Source organism: Strix uralensis, chromosome 3 (assembly GCF_047716275.1).
Source record: "Strix uralensis isolate ZFMK-TIS-50842 chromosome 3, bStrUra1, whole genome shotgun sequence".
Taxonomy (NCBI): domain Eukaryota; kingdom Metazoa; phylum Chordata; class Aves; order Strigiformes; family Strigidae; genus Strix; species Strix uralensis.
In genome coordinates, this window is record NC_133974.1 from 109,163,756 (window position 1) to 109,180,148 (window position 16,393).

A 16,393-nucleotide genomic window follows, 5' to 3' on the forward strand; every position below is an offset into this window, starting at 1 on the left:
ACATTGTCTCGAGTTAGCGTACGTGATATTGTGGCTCAGATGCCAGCAACACCAACTGCCTCATTTGCACTAGTGCTTCTATTCTTGCTAACTCTTCTTAAACTGAGGATGAAACTAGCACAGGAATGTAATACAGCCAAAGCTTCGAGCTGAGTGCCTTCGTTTTAGAAAACCGCAAGAGAAACTAGCATGGACATAAGCAATCAAGTTTTAAGTACATTTGAAAGCTATTTCATAAACTGCAGAAGAGACACTGTCTTAGATTGCATGCATAATACATAGAACTGCGTTTAAACAAGACTGTAGAAAAATAATTCTCTAATTTTGCTCCAGGGATGGCTGTCTTAACTAACAGAAAGAAAAACTTATTTGTGAAAAATAACAGCTTTTTGAGAATATTAGTTTAACTGGGTCCCCATGCCATAATCAGTTGTTACCCTTCCCTAAACACTCAGAAGTATTTTGACCTTCAGCAGCAGCAATAATGGGATAAAGCATAAGGTAGGCACCTTGCTGGCTCCTGCTGCGCTTAACCACTATCTCCTAAATTCAGGTCCCCTCTTTCTCCCACTGGAACTCCAGGAAACAAAGCCTAGCAGGACAGCAAGATCCGTGAGCTACAGCAGCTGCAGTCCCTCACAAATATTTATCTAGCAATCACTTGGACCTCCTGAACCAGACATTGAAGTACAAACCAACCAGGCTTAGAACATTATCCAGGCCTTTCTACTGTTAAGAAATCATGGCAACGAATAGAGAGAAACGTCATGGTCCTCATCTCTGACAAAATGGACCCAGCAAAATGGCAACTGCCAAGTCTTCCCTATTCGACACTGCACAGTACAGTTCAGAAGGCAAGTAAGAACAGTATTGAAATAGTACTTTTTCAGTGTGGCAAATTCAGGCTCATAAGGTGATGGTACAGAGAAGTGATTTGGATGACAAAGGTACTAGAGAGCCAATTCTTTGAGACTAAGAGATGTTGCCCTGTCTAACATAGCAAATAAAAGCTGAGAGAAACTACAGCTGCTCTTTCATGCTATATCAAGGAGTAGACAGTCAAGTGGAGGAGTGGAAAAACAAACTGTTTGAACTGGAGGACATTATTGTTACAGGATTAAGAAGGTATAGATGGCCATGAATACATCTAGGCTACATATCCAGAGCAAGTTCCTAACTGTTGGAATACATTAAGTTCTACAGCAGCCTTCTAAATGATGTAGTTAGTGCAAGAAACCTAGTCATTTTTTAACTGAAGCTGAATATATTTATGCAGACTACAGGATACGATTATTTGTGGGAGCAAGACGGGCAGCTAGTCTGGAATCCTTTCTAGCTCTGTATGCTTATGTCCAGGATCAAAAAGAACAGGTACTCCCATAAATAAACTGAGGAACCCAGTTGTGAGTAAGAAAAATATAAATCTGTTTTGAATTGTGGCTTACTCCTAGCAACAGCTTTCCTCACAAGAATATTCATAAACTGATAATGCAACTTGAAAAGCAAATGTATTCTAGTTTTCAACTAACACAGATAGGCTTGTTCCCCTTTTTGGTAAAAATATCTGCATACACGTAGGTACCTGTGGAACCATCGCAACCTTCTGATTTCTTTTGGGTGACCTTGTGTTTATTTGTCTGTCATCTTCTTCACAGAAGAGTCGACTCCGTTTTGAATTTCTGAAGGGCTGCATGTATCAAAATTAAGAATGAATTACAAGAAAAAAAAAATCTAATTTCTCTGTTCATGCACAGAATTCACAGTGAGAGAAATGGAATGCCTATTCTCTTGCCACCTATTGGTTTTAAGGCACACGGTACACAATAAATAGTGCCTCCTAGCAGTTAGAGATCTAAGGGCTGAGAGAAGAAGGAATTTAAGATTCCAGGCTTTCCAATGCTAACTATAACCCATTACTATACTGCTGGCCCAGTTCCACGGAAGTATTTAGAACCTAACTCCCACTTGTTTCCAGAGGAGTTAGGTGTCTAAACACTTGTGTATCAAAGCTTAAAATAGTCCTTGCTTTGGTTATAAGCACATCTGTTAAACAGTTTGTTCTGAATTTTGGGTCAAAAAAAGTTTATTCAAACAGCGTATTTGTTTTGGTATGTTCTCAGTAAAAACATTAGCTGAATATAATTTTTTTGCAAGGAATTCTTATGAGTCTAATAAAGTGTTGTGGGTTTGTTGTTTTTTTTAACTCACTGAAAGTGCCTACATTGCAAAATGCTAAGAAGCTGAAGTCTGAAGAAACTAAAGCTTGAATAAGTTATGTGAAAATATCAGAAAAGAGAAGAATTTAGAATTTATGCTAACTCAAATTTATTTGTGTGCTAAGATGTTAGAGTGCAAAGAGAAGGCTGACTGAAAACAAGAAACCATATTGCAATGTGTGTCATGAAAAAAATACTTCCACTTAGTTATTCCTCAACATTTCACCCTATGACAAAAAACTTGTGCTTTCAATGAGGACAAAAGAGTAACCTATGACTGTCTCTTAGTGCTGAGAGCAAGCAGCTTTTCCTTCCGTGAAGACTTTGTGGCCCAGCACAGGAGCCAGCCACAACTGAAATGTGTCTCCTTCGCAGAACCCCAAGACTGCACCCTGTAGCGTTCCTTGTACTTCAAGCTATTTACAAAGGTGATGAGTAAAGGCAGAACAAATGCAGATTTCACTTCTTTCAGTACAGATGATGAAAGCGCTACAGATTGATATGGGTATGAAATCTCTAACACCCACAATGTGAAGCATACTGATGACAAAGATAAGCCCTTAATAGGAGTCATAAACAAAAAAGTGAAATAAAACTTCACTAATAAGCAATTACACTTAAGAAAGACATTTAATAAGTTTATGACTGATTAAAGTATCTGTCTGAAAAGAGATATTCTCTATTAAGTTAATTAGTGATAGCAAAAAATCTGTCTGACCCATGCCATGAGAACAGACGGAGCTTTCCCAGGGGAGTGTGCCTTTCTTACTCTAAATTATATATATTTAATAAATATAACTACACAAGTGTATTTAAGTACACTAGTGCCCTGTATGTGCTAGACACCGAAGCACGTTCAGCACACAGAAGAAAACGTCCATTCCTCGTAGACGTTACAAACCAGGAGAGACACACACACTGAACAGAGGAACTATATACTGGCAAGGTAACCAAATGGTGCCCACATCCTATTAACATAGTAATTAGTTTATCATACTGTTATGGATGTTGGTTTTCTCTCTTCACCTAGATACATCAAATGCTTTTCTTCACATGTTCCAATTCACTGAATCTTAAGAACAATCTTAAATTTCAATTACAACACCTTTATGTTCTTTTATAACATCTCTGCCATCCTTGACAAACCATTACCCTAAAAAAGAAAGGTCAGAACTATTCTAACTTCTGAGCAAGAAAACAAATCCACAATCCTGTTTCAACAATAAAAACTTACATTGCAGAACTCCAGGACTTTTTAATCATAGCATTCTGCCCACAGGATGAAGAGCAGGTTCCTGCTGAATATTTGCAATTATATTTTAGTCTTGACATTTGAGACGCTGGGTCCGAAATGTCTATATAGTTCTTCTTGGTTTTATGACACTATACCAGATGAAAAGCACATGCAAACACAGGAGCACAAATGCTAAAACAATTTAGACAAAACTTGAGCTCCTTCAACCTTATGCTAAGGCTATGATCTAGATAAGAGAACTGTTTTACAACCCTCAACAGAAGCTGCCAAATTCTATTCCAAGGAGCTATCCAAAATGATAAGAGTGTTCATCATCCTGGATTGCCAGTGCCTCACATGAGAATAAAATAACAAGTGTTGCAAAGAGGTATCATTCATGTTAGCCAAATAGGTCGGGCATTTTTAGAAAGATTTTTCAACCAACAGTACAACATATCTGCAAAACTTCCAGGGTTCAGGGAACTCAAATTAGTACAGAAGACTATATCACATCTCAGCAACATGGGCCACTGCTAACACATCAGACTATCCTCTGATCTGTCTCCTAGCATTCTACAGAATACTGAGCTACACTCAAAGTTTGACTCCTTATTTTTAATACCTACAGCCAGTATATCTAAAGAGCAACAAAGTTTTCGTACAAATGTTATGGCTAGTGACTTCAGTTCTTTAGCACATGCAGTCTTCTAAGTTACTGGTAAGGCTTGTTTCTGTGAGAAGATGAACATTCCTGGGGAACAGCTGAAAACTGTGACATGAACTGCAGGAACCAGGGGCCATCACAAAGTTCTGGTCACTGTCTGGAACTGCATTTTGTAGACCTTATGTTCTCTAGCATAAACACACAGCAACATGTGCGTATATATATATCTGCATGAATCCTACCAAAATAAATACCTTCTCTGCTAAGTTTCTCTCTACAGGGAGAAGATCACAGAAAAGCTACATATGAGAGATATCAGTCACATTGCTTAATGCACTACTGGATGCTGCTCAGATATTTTGATTATGTGCAGAGCAGGCAAGTGTGATAGTTTTCAAACATAGTGTTTCCATTCCAATAAACAAACAGTTCACAAAAAATAATGATTTGAATAAAAAACAGATGATAGTTGGCAAGTTGGTCGCAATTACTGTAGAAGGCGGCGGCACCAGAAGAATATGGGAGAAAGATCTGCCTAGCAACTGAGACAGTATTTCATATACTCTCCAGGGTGTAGTAAAAAGCGCACACAACATTACAGATGTAGACAAAACAAGGTACTGGGTGCAATATAGCTGGTGGCGAGACCAAACCAAAACCACATCATTCCGTAAGGTAGAGGAGGTTGAAAGCAGTCAAGAAGAACTTGAATGTGATACAACAGGGAAAGAAACAACAGTGGAATATTTCAAAAAGAGAGAGAGAAATGGTCAACCCTAACGCCAGACACATGCCCTTGGAGGCTGCAGGCTCATTAGGTTTCATCCCCTCCCATCCCGTTGTTCTTTAATGTAAGGCCTCCTATGAGACCTCTCAGAATACTACATGACATTTCACTGACACTCCTTTATTTTTATTAAAATCTGCCCCCCAGAAGGCACAATGATGGAAGTGTATTATGACATTTTCCCTTCCTTTATATATCAGTTCTCAGCCATAATTAGAAGTGAGATATTTCATGAGATAAAACAAATGGTTGATCAGAAATGGTGATGCCTAAGTTCCAGGTGGTAGATACAGTACAAACATTTCACACAGCACTTGCTTTAAAAAAAAGAGAGAAAATTATTACAAGCTATCTTGAACAAGGTCAGCAATTTAATTTGTTTGATTATTCATTTATAAAATATGTTTCATCTCATATTCAAACTGTAGACTGCTTGTGAAGGACATAGTTTAATATTCAGAAATTATGAAACTATAACTCTCTGCCAAATTTTTTGATCCTGAAATCTGATTCACTTTATGGTATTTTACCAATCCTGAAGTTGTCTTTTTATTGCTTCTTACCATTTCCACTGCAGAACCAGCATTCTTGCTTTTCCAAATGGGTGTTTTCTGCAGAGAATTATACTTTTCATTCCACGAACTGGATAAACTTCCCTCTGTTGTGAAGAAATCATGTCATTAATATACATAGATCTATGTTTTAACATAACTACTATCCAAAAGCTAGTATAACATCATCAACTACTAACATATTTTTGTTATTTGCAGCATCTTCTTTGGATTCACCTACAAATGGACTTTAGATGTCAATAGTTTTATTAAATTGTTCTGAACACTAATTAAAAAAAAAACTGAAAAAGATTTTCAGTACAAGGAGAAACATGAACAAAACATTTTTTACTCCTGACAACATTTAGATTTCTTGAAACCTCCTTTGCTGGAATCAGTTACTTCCACTGCCAGGTTGACACACACATCTAGACAGCTCTACTGTGGCTGTAACTGAAACCTGGAGAAGGTAAAGCTCTACAAAACCTGGCCTCCTTCTGGTTCTAAAAAATTATTAAGTAGGTGCACACAAACAAGTAAATCGAATTTTATTGAAACAAACCCATATTAGTTACAACATATTCAACAGACCATGTCTTCTTCCTTGTGTAACAGAAGCCTTGTAATATATAAAGAAACTTTTATTATTGGGCAAATTATAAGTATTCAAAATTTGTATGAGTGTTCATGAAGACAATTTCAAAGAAAAAGATATAAGAAACAGATTTTTGATTTAGCCCAAAACTTGCTGACAGAAAACACAATGAGATTGTGAAATTCCTTCCTAATGTAAATTTTGTCACATGTACAGGTCTCGCTAAGAATCCTTCTCCTATCTCATCCTCAAGAGAGGAAAGATTACCTCAATCTTCTCATCAAACCTGACGTCTAGGCAGTACTTGGGAAGAAAAAATGCATTTCAGGAATTTCACCCAGAAAATCAGTGTCTAAATACACCACAACACACATAATTTCAACCACCAAGGATTATTAGTCTATAGAACTAACAAATATCCACAATAAACCCAATCATATTTCAACAAAAATCCTTCTTCAGTGTTATTTTCCAGAACTTTTTGAAGTCAGAAACTAAGTACACCCAAAAGTCAGATTGGGTGCAAGTAAATAACACATTAATTTCTTACCTTTCAAGCTCACGAGTGCTTTTGCTGAAGAACCTGCAATATATCAAAAAGTCCACATAAATCATAAGATATTTTAAACCATACAACCTATGCAGAGTCTACTCATTCTTAATTAATTCTTAGGCAGAAAGTAGAATTTAATACTTTCACAGCTGAATGAGTGAACCCAGTGCACCCTCCATGGCACTAAGTATAGCATTATATGTTTATTACCCAATAAATCTTGAAAGCATATTCATGTTTTGTTTTTTCCTTTAGTTTCACATCTGCAAAACAGCTTCAGATGGCAAGCACTTTTGTTTAACACAGCAAATTCTGAACAAGCTTTATATCCAAACTACATACTTCCACGCAGCTGCTTGTCTAACGCAGTTGCAAATATATTATACAACTGACAAGGAAACTGCAATGAACACTTTTTTTAAAAAAAAATTATTTGTACCAATTCAATATTCTTCAATGCCAAAAATTTCCATGAAGGCAGTAGTTTATGCTCTCTAAGCTTGGTTCACAAGTAGGGAGATGGATAGTTTCTCCCTGGTGGAAGCTCCTTATTCAGAAAGGCAGCAGATTCAGGTGTTATAAATGCAGACAGAATCCTTAGTTTGCTGGAACTGTTCAAATTGTGTAACACATCCATTAAAATTTCAGTGCTCCCCTTCCACTACATCTGTAAACCTCTGCAGTGCTTCTGGGCCAGGAAGAACAAAACTGGGCCTGACTATGGCCTTCATGCTCTGGAATGTTCAAATGTCTCTCTAAGAATGAGCTGTTTGAAGCAACTACAATAGCAGAGGGGAAAGATATTTCTGCATGACAATGCTTCCACAGATTCATGCTTTTCTCTCAAATCAGCTTCATCTTTCAAGTTATGTTCCAGTGTTGCAACCACTCCTTCTTGCATTGCATCCTCTTCTCCCCCTCCTTCAGCTTCTCTTTGGAACTGCTGTTCCAAGAACACTGCTGACTCCAAAGGCCTGGAAATTCCTTTTCTTGTGGCTGCCCTGTATTTAGGTCCCAACCCTGCTAACTTCACAGTCCCAGAGAACCTTGCCTCTAAGAGGATACATTCCAGGGAATATTACAGAGACAAAAAATGAATTACTGTCCCTTTCCAGGGAAACAGAGCACTTTGGTTTGGGGTGGACTGTTGAAGAGAATACAGGTGCAGCAATGGCAAAAAACCCCCTACATTCCTTATTTTTTCATCATACTATTTTGCTGCCATCTTATTATGTCACGTGTTAAAAAAAGCCCAATAAAAAAAGAGAAAGTTTCTATTCTTTTCAAAAAATTAAAAAAATGTTTAAGATATGAAATGAAATTAGTTTTGACTCACTGGTGGTTTAGAGGGCCTCCACCCCTGTATCTCTCAAACTGTTCAAATCTACAACAGCTAACTCATATGGGATTACACATCAAAAACAAGGTGACAAACCTGGGCTACACTGTTGCCCTTCTTGCACATTTCTTTTCTGACACATCACCTTTGTCGAGTTGGAGACCTAACAGCAACTGCTACACGAACATGCTTCTATGATGATTTGATTCATAGCGAATTCAGCTCTTGTAACTAAGCTGTACATTAAAGGTATCACAGGATTAAAGCCTTTTTTTTTTTAAAAAAAAAAGAATTTCATACTAATAATCAGATACTGTACACCGTGCTTGCATAAATACATGGGCACCCTGCTATCAACCAAGAATGCTGTCCTGAACAGGACCAGCAAGAACAGTGAAGAACTAGTGTCACCCCCAAATTAACATAAGTAATGGTGGGAAATGTGTGCAGGGAGTAGTAAGTACAGGCAGTTTAAGAACATGGGGAAAGTACACGTCTTTGGGGATGGAGAGGCAGAAGCGGGGTCATCAGGATTGTCAAAGGGAGGAGATGCTGGCTTTTCAGAATGGATCGCTATTCTAAAAGATCTCAGGCACTTCATCTGTAAGACAAAACATACAGTCATTTTCCTCTTTTTCTGGCCATCTTGCTCATATGTATCAAGTTCAGTCAACTCAATCAAGGCTGAGTATGGCAGCAATGGAAATGAAACAATTTGGCAAGAGGCAGCAAAGCTTTATATGGGGGGTGGTGTGAATCTCATAGCTGAAGTGCCTGAGTGCCTTTGCTAACCATCAAACTCAGACGCTTCACCTGTGAGACTGATGATGGGTCAGCAGAGCAGGGCATTAGATGACTACCATCAGAAACAACAGGTAGAGAAGTGATGCACAGCAGAACGTTACTGCACTGCCTTCTAGCTTTATAAGATTACCACTCCAAAACAGCGTTAGTTGCCAAGGACTTTTCCGCATGGGATAGTTAATCTTCAACAGATGCATGCTAGAATAAGGCTGCTCATTTGTTTTCACTGAACCTGCAACTAAGGTAATGTAACTAGAAAAGGGCATCTTTATTTAGGAATACAAGTGTCCAAGTAAGAAATTCCTGATCTAGGCAAGTTCAAAGTTAAACTAAACTATTTTAATCTAACAAGTTGCAGACAATTATCAACACCAACATTTCTGTTGCTTAAAGCATTAGAATACATGTAGGATATCAAAATGACAGTGGAGATGTCCATAAGATTAATTTTACCTTAAAGGCAACAATGATACATGGGTTTTCTTGTCAAGTTCTTCTATATCGATTTTAGGGGCTACCTGCAACAACATCAAACTTCAAGGAATACAGTCCAACTCTACTGTACATACTACCAGGGCCCCAAAACCAGAAACTAGGATGATCTTCTAAACAATAATATGTTACAATAAAAACCAACCAATATTTAATACAGATAAAAGCATTACAGAAACTATAAATACTGAAAAGTGATTTGGGATAGATTAAGTTTATTAAAACTATCCAAAATTTTAGTTAAAATAATTACTAGATTTATAATATCTCAGCCTCACATTAAACGCCGGTAATTTTGTACACTCCTGTTCTGAATAACAAATATGTAATCATAGGCAATCTTTTTAACCAGCATTTTAATTATAGACATAGAGACTAAAGTAGAATACGCACACATACTTGAACGTAAATACCTATTATGACAGTGACACAGATTTCATTTCTACAAACACCAAACACTTAAAAAACAAATGGGTGGAAAGGAAGAAATAAGGCCTATGCGTCATTTAGAGTATTACAACCAGAATTATTGCCGGCTCCTCCAGGTTCAGAGGATCATGAAGGTGGACTTTCTTAAAACTGAGAGTAGAAAAACCTCAACCGAGGGAGGAAGCACAGCCAGCTCACCACAGCAGCAGCTCAGGAGCCGGAAGACCTGCTTTCAGGATCCTACACTGGCATACTATTCCAGTGCAAACTGTAAGACTGGCTTAGTCTTGTCTCTGTATCCTATTGAGTATTGCTTTGCGTATGTTGTTAGCAAATTAATTACCTGAACACAGTGTTCACACTTGACTAAGTCTGAAAAATTAGGAAAGGATTCAGAACGGAGAAAGATTTGAAGATCTAAAAATATGCCTTATTGCGAGAAAGTCAAGACACTCCAACCTTGTTCTTCCCAAAGAAGGTCAAGATCTGCACTGATCACAAGTATCTACAAAGGAAGATAATTCAGAGAGTAAACATCTCTGCAGCCTTTTTTTACATGGAAAGGCATAACTAGATCTCTTTGTCAGAAAATGACATTGGATAAGTTCAGGTTAGCAATGAATGCAAAGTTTAACCGATTTTATGTAACTGTACCAAGAAGGGGCATGTCGAGCTCCCTGTCATTCAAAATCTTTAAGCCAAGTTTATAGCTAAAAAGGAGGCATGGGACTGATGCACAGAAATTCCAAACACAAGTATCCTAGCATGCTTAATGAAGAATGCAAGACGATTAGAATGGCCTTTTCTGGCCCTAAAAAAAATAATCTGTAAAATATGTGCGCCACAGATGTGCAGTAAAAATAACTGTCTGCTAGATTATCAGGCATTTAATAGTATAATAACAGGAAGCTCATTAGTAACTCAGACTCAGGAATAAATGTATTTATGTATTTTATAACACTTGTAAGAAGTGATTTTCAGGAAGTCCATGTAAAACCGAATTTTAAAAAAAAATCAACATTAAAATAAACTCAAGTTCCACCAAGTCTCACACGATAAGGACCCTGATGTTTCCATGCTAGGCTAGCTAGAAACCCGACCGGCTCCAGTGGCTGCTGGCGCGGGGTCTGGCAGACGGACAGCTCCCCTAGTCCTGAATCGCTGCTCTCCCGGAGTGGCCACCAGGAAGCACGTACAGAAGATTACCACGACGAGAACCTAAAACACCTCCTCTAACCGCTCTGCAAGCAGTATGAACAGACTCAAAAAGGAACTCTGATAGTTTTCCCTCCAAAAAGTATTTCTGATGTGGAGGTAGGCTTTGAGGCATGGGAAAAAGGTACAAAAACTTTTCTCCTTTTCAAAAATTAAAGTCTGGTTTAAGTTTAAAAACAAGCATCTATTGCCTCCCCTCATCTGAAAATACCATAACTGACCAAAAGAGGTAGAGTATAACTGCAATTCAGTATGGGCAGTTGTGGATGCCCTGATGTGTATTTTCAGGACTAACATGAAGCAAAGCAGTTTAAATACAGCTTCTTAACAGCTGATCTTAAATTTTCAACAGGAACACAGATGAGCACATTGCATTTGTGAAAGTGTTTTCAGATTTCTTTTATAATGAATTCCTAACAGCTGGTTACAATTTTCAAAATAAAGGTTACAAGTAACCACAGGGATGTTCCATAGCTACTGATTTTCCTAATGTATGGGCACAAAGGGGCATATCTAAACCAGTATAGAAAATTCTAAGATCCAGATAAGCAATTACATAATGTAAAACCTTTCCTCTCCAGATCATTACGCTATTTTGTCTAAATTCTGCAGAGGTGAGCAGTTATTTTAACATTGGTTGCATGACTACCTCAAAAACCTATGCAATTAAACTACATCGCCGGCACTAAAAATGGTGTAACAGGAAACTCATGGAGAAGAAGGGAAAAACACAAGCCTTTATTATAGATTGAGTCATTAACCCTCCAAGAAATCATCCATCTACACAAGCACAGCACAAGCTGTTTCAGCAGAGGCATCTCAAATTGATTGGCCACTAAAAGGATAGCTTATTCAGGAAAGCTTAGAAAGTAAAAAAGCACACATAAGAGCAAAAAGTGGCTTTGGGTAGCTTTTAAGCTCCCCAAAACTTTGGGCTGGTTGAAAAGGTAAATAAATAAATGAACAATAACTTTTTGCTTCAAGCATGAATCAGTATTTCCCCCATGTTACGAGTCTACTAATAAACTGACATTTGTGTATTTCAAAATCCTAATTTAACTACCGGGTAGAAGTCAGGTTTTCAGCCATGTGAACCCTTTTACAGGACTTGTGCAGACGATAACCACAATACCAAAGCCCTCTTTTTGAAACACTGCATTCTCATGATGGACAATACGCTGATACCATGGTAACATACAATTTCAAAAGGTACGCAGCACAAACAATCCCCAAATTATTAGTTGTGGGTACTATTTAGCAGTCATGAAACTAATCTTGAGCCTTCTCCCAGATGCTGTGATCTCATATAGTTCTGCTGAATTTTTGCCTCAAATGTCCAGGGTACAGTGGTGCTAGGCTCATGGCCCCTTGGGACTGGAAAACGAAAGTGGCAAGAGGTGTGTCACATCCCCCCTCCAGCTATCCAGGAAAGCGCCAGAGCAGAGCTACTGGCTATGCAGGGGCAGGGTGCCTGTGAACCACGCGTAAGGCTGTGCTGGGGGTAAAGGCAATGATTTCTGCATGAAGTGCCACCCTTATGCTGCAGCCTCCATCCACGGGATAAAAGGCCATGCAGAAAGATCCCTGTCCCCCTTCCCTCCTTTTGCCTGTCCTAAAACATAAGCCCCTTAGAAACAGCACCAGCGATGTCTACCAATATATGCTATTTGGCAATATACTACCGGTTTTGGTATTTGCACTGTAAAAGGCTAACACTTTGACCCCATCCCTGCTACAGCCTGGCTTCTTTCTCCGATTCACCTGCCACTTGTTGGTGTTTGCCTATGCACAACACAGAAGCTCTGCACTCCGCAGCAGCTCAGTGGTTTACTCCTGGCGGTGGCCCTGTGCTGATGATCATTGAGTTAGCTAAGCACGCCTTCACTTCTATCAAAAATGGCATGTCACTCTCACTTGTGAGAATGTACAGAGCTGATTCCAGGTGTCGTCCTCATTCAGACTCGCTTGTGCTAAAGAAAGCACCAAGACACAGCTCTGCCTGTGCTCTTGCCTGCAGAGCTCTGCCCCTGCCAGGACTAGGACAGTCGTCCAGCCACATTTGCACGTGTTGTCTGTTCTATCAAAGTCTCATCCCAGCTTTACTGCGTGTACTTTATAACCGAGTAATCCACAAATAAAATTGCCATTACTAGTAACAAGAGACAGGGCAGCATTATGTATGCTCCAATACAATCAACTGTTTTCCTCTTCTGAGACAGAGAGAAATAGCCATCTGGTTTGCAGCAGTAAAACTGCCCACCATTTACCTCCGCTGCAAAATTACCAGGAGATAAGAGGGGTGAAAAAATGCATTGACTAAAATTAGTCACTTATCAGGCACCAACCCAACAGTCAACAGAAACAAATTTTGTCTCCAAAATATAAATCCAATTATTAGTATTGGAAGTAATTCTGCAGTTGGGACTTTTAATATTCTGGAATTTTTCAGCTAGAGGATTTGCCACAGAATTGTTCTTTCTTCACAGCACTTTGCTGCATCCAAGTTTACTATACCCCTCTCCCCGGGCAGCACTAGTAAGAAAAGGCCTCAACTACGAGAAACGCATATAAACTTACACACTGCCATCTTCTTCATTTTTTAGGTTGTCAGTATGAACTCTCTTAGCCGTTTCAAAAGGACAGAATGCCAGCTTTAGAAAAGAATGGAACAATAGTAACTTTAGCATATAAAATAAGCACATATTATGAGACACAGCTATGTGCATCTTCCTCCTGGATTAAGGAATATTTGCTGCCCAGCTGTGTTACAGAACTTGACAGAGGACAAGTAGGTGCTATCAGAATACTCTGGGACAAATTCCACTTAATCAGTTTTCAGAGTTGAAAGTGAAACTGTATAGTTCTTACCACAGTGCAAAATTTCAGTCTTCTTGTCACTGAGCATGCCATGTTTACTTACAATTCTTTTTACGTGAAAACTCACCTACAGTCTACTACTTTACTACAAGCTACGGTGGAGAAAATTCACAGGGATGATACATAAACCTGAAAGCCTGTTAGTTATGAACTATTCTAACTTTTTTAGGAACTTATTCTTACACCGCTATGGAAGATTCCAAAAACATTTTTGCACCACTTACTGTTATTATCCCTTATAAATTAAGTTGCAAACTGAAAGCTGCATGAAGTCAGTGTTAAATCAGTCAGGACCAAGTTTACATCTTCATTTTAAGCACAGGACTGGAAATGAAAGAATTATGTGCAGAGATAGTTACAGTGTAATTTGAAAACACCCAGTTTACCAAAATTGGAAAGAATAGGAATGGAGGCACAAGGCAAACACTCTTTGAAGCCTTCACATTTCTAGCAGTTCACCAACACTACAGAAAACATGAAGCTCCCTGTTTGATGAAAAACCAAAACATCCCCTACTTGTACCAAACTTAGGTAAATACAAAGCATCAGGACAAGGTCAGCACAGCAGAAGCCTATTACCTTCACAGATACACGCACTGTGCGTCTGCTTCACCTGCCGAGCAGATACCATAACAGACACTGCTGGCAAGGGCCTGAAGTACAACCCAGTCCTAAGTGGAACTGTGTCACACTCTATTCCGGTGAGTTACAGGTGAAGCAACAGACCCGTCAAATCTTCCTGATGCCACTGTAGGCAACATAAAGGTGGCAGGGACGAAAAAATTATTTTTCATACTTTACGTTAACTTCTTGAAATACATGGTGTTTTCCCTGGGAGATGGGCAAGGCAAAAGAAGGAACAGTAACTTAAACACTGTCCGTTCTAGTGAAGAGGAAAAGTTGATTCAATAAGCAATAAACCACTACTAATTATTAATTATGGTTGTCTCAGTTGGTCCATGACTTGTGTTAACCAGACCTTAATGCAGTATTGCATACGTAAGTGAGCTGTACCAAATTGAGAGTGTCAGTTCTACCCTTAATTTACGATGATCCTTTGTAAATCTGTTCAGTTAACATGATGACACTGGTCACATAGGGATATTAACCAATTTTTCTCCTGACAGTTGCTGGAGTTGTAACAAAGACTGGCACAGAGTAGTCAGAAGCAAGATTTCAACTCTGAATCACCTCCCTCTGAGAATCTTCTGATATAGAAATAGTTGGTATGTTCATGAACTTCCATGGCAATGCACAAAACAGCATCACCATAAATGTAAGTCTATGCCATTGTGTGCATGTTTACTGAAACTACTAAATGCCCTAGTTTTGTCTTGGCATGTATTTACAGTTTGTAAGAAGACCTATCAAGATGGCGTGGAGACACATTTCCCCTTCTATAACACTCAAGTACCTCATGCATGAATCCATATATACAGCAACACGTGTATCTTTCTCATCTACACCTAAGTTTTTATCTAATCCTTGTGCGCACTGAAAATGACATCCACACAAACCCTATGTAGGTGTATAGGTCTGTATGTATGCAAGCACGTATTTTCATACTGTCTTCCTATACAACTAGCTTTCATCTACTGGCACACAATACAGGGTCTCTGAGCTCTTCCCTCTGCATTTATCAGTGCCCCCTAGATGCAATGTGCATGCCCTAACCCCCCCGGACCCTCAGCGGTGCTCCCGCTGTACACAGCACACACTATGAAAACACAAGCCCTCCTTCCCCCCAGGGCGACAGAAGGGACAGCAGCACTGGGCTACTCACCCCTTCCCCGGGGCAGGACGCTCCTTCCCCCGCGCTGCCCTCGCCCCCCCGGCAGGGCAGGCTGTCAGGTGCGCCCCGCACACTCACGCCCTCCGCTCCCCGCCCGGCTCCCGGTGCCGCGCCCCCGCCCCGCAGCCTGCCCGCCCGGCAGGTGACGCCCGGCCAGCCCCGCTGCCTCACCCGGGCGGGGCGGGGGGCCCAGCCCCGGCACCCCCGAGGGCAACGGGGGTCGCAGCCTCGGGAGCGAGCTCCTCGCCCGTCGCCCTCCCCGCGCCACCAGCTGGGCCGGGGCCTCGCCCGGGAGGGGCGGCGGCGGCCGGGGGTTGGGGGGGGCCGGGCCGGCCCGGTTGCCAGGGAGGAGGCTCGGGTTCCGGCCCCGCACAGCGCCCACGACGAGAGGGAGGGAGGCGGGCCGGCGGCGGGGCGCGGCGCGGGTGTCCCGCCGGGGGAGGGGGGGGGGGGGGGAGGCTGGGGCGAGGGGGCGGCGGTGCCGGGAGGGCGGCGGCGGCAGGGGCACGGGTCGCTACTCACTCTCGTCAGGCAGCTGATCGAGCTCCGCCATCTTGAACGAGCCGCGCCGCTTTTTCAAAGGCTGCCTGGCGCGGTGCATTCTGGGGGAGGAGACGGGGCCTTGCGCGAGGCGGCGCTGCCGCGCGGGGACGGCGCTCGCGGGCCGGGCGCGCGGCGGGCGCGTGCGCGGGAGGGCGGGGGAGCAGCGGGCGTTCGCCGCCCCGAGGAGCCGCCGGCGGAGGGCAAGGGAGGGAAGGGGCGGCGGGCCGCTCGCCGCGCCGGGCCGCTCGGGGAGAAGACAGGGGCTGTGCCCCGGTGCGCTTCGGTGCGAGGGAGAGGGCGAC

General features: G+C 41.1%; 1 protein-coding gene across 7 annotated transcripts in view; it reads right to left on the reverse strand.

Annotated features, from left to right (window-relative positions):
* LIN9 (lin-9 DREAM MuvB core complex component) overlaps positions 1–16,149 on the reverse strand; it is a 39,749-nt gene extending 23,600 nt beyond the window's left edge. For 2 of the 7 annotated variants that reach the window (XM_074863851.1, XM_074863848.1), the window contains exons 1-4: positions 16,071–16,149; positions 6,598–6,630; positions 5,465–5,559; positions 1,583–1,687 (exon numbers count right to left, since the gene is read on the reverse strand). In XM_074863851.1, the coding sequence (XP_074719952.1) occupies positions 1,583–1,687; positions 5,465–5,559; positions 6,598–6,630; positions 16,071–16,149 (312 nt within the window). Of the gene's footprint in view, positions 1–1,582; positions 1,688–5,464; positions 5,560–6,597; positions 6,631–8,035; positions 8,076–9,196; positions 9,262–10,123; positions 10,170–13,456; positions 13,476–16,070 lie in introns of those variants that run through there. The other 5 variants (XM_074863854.1, XM_074863853.1, XM_074863850.1 and 2 more) reach the window with 5 other exon arrangements.
* Between the last annotated feature and the right edge of the window lie 244 nt (positions 16,150–16,393).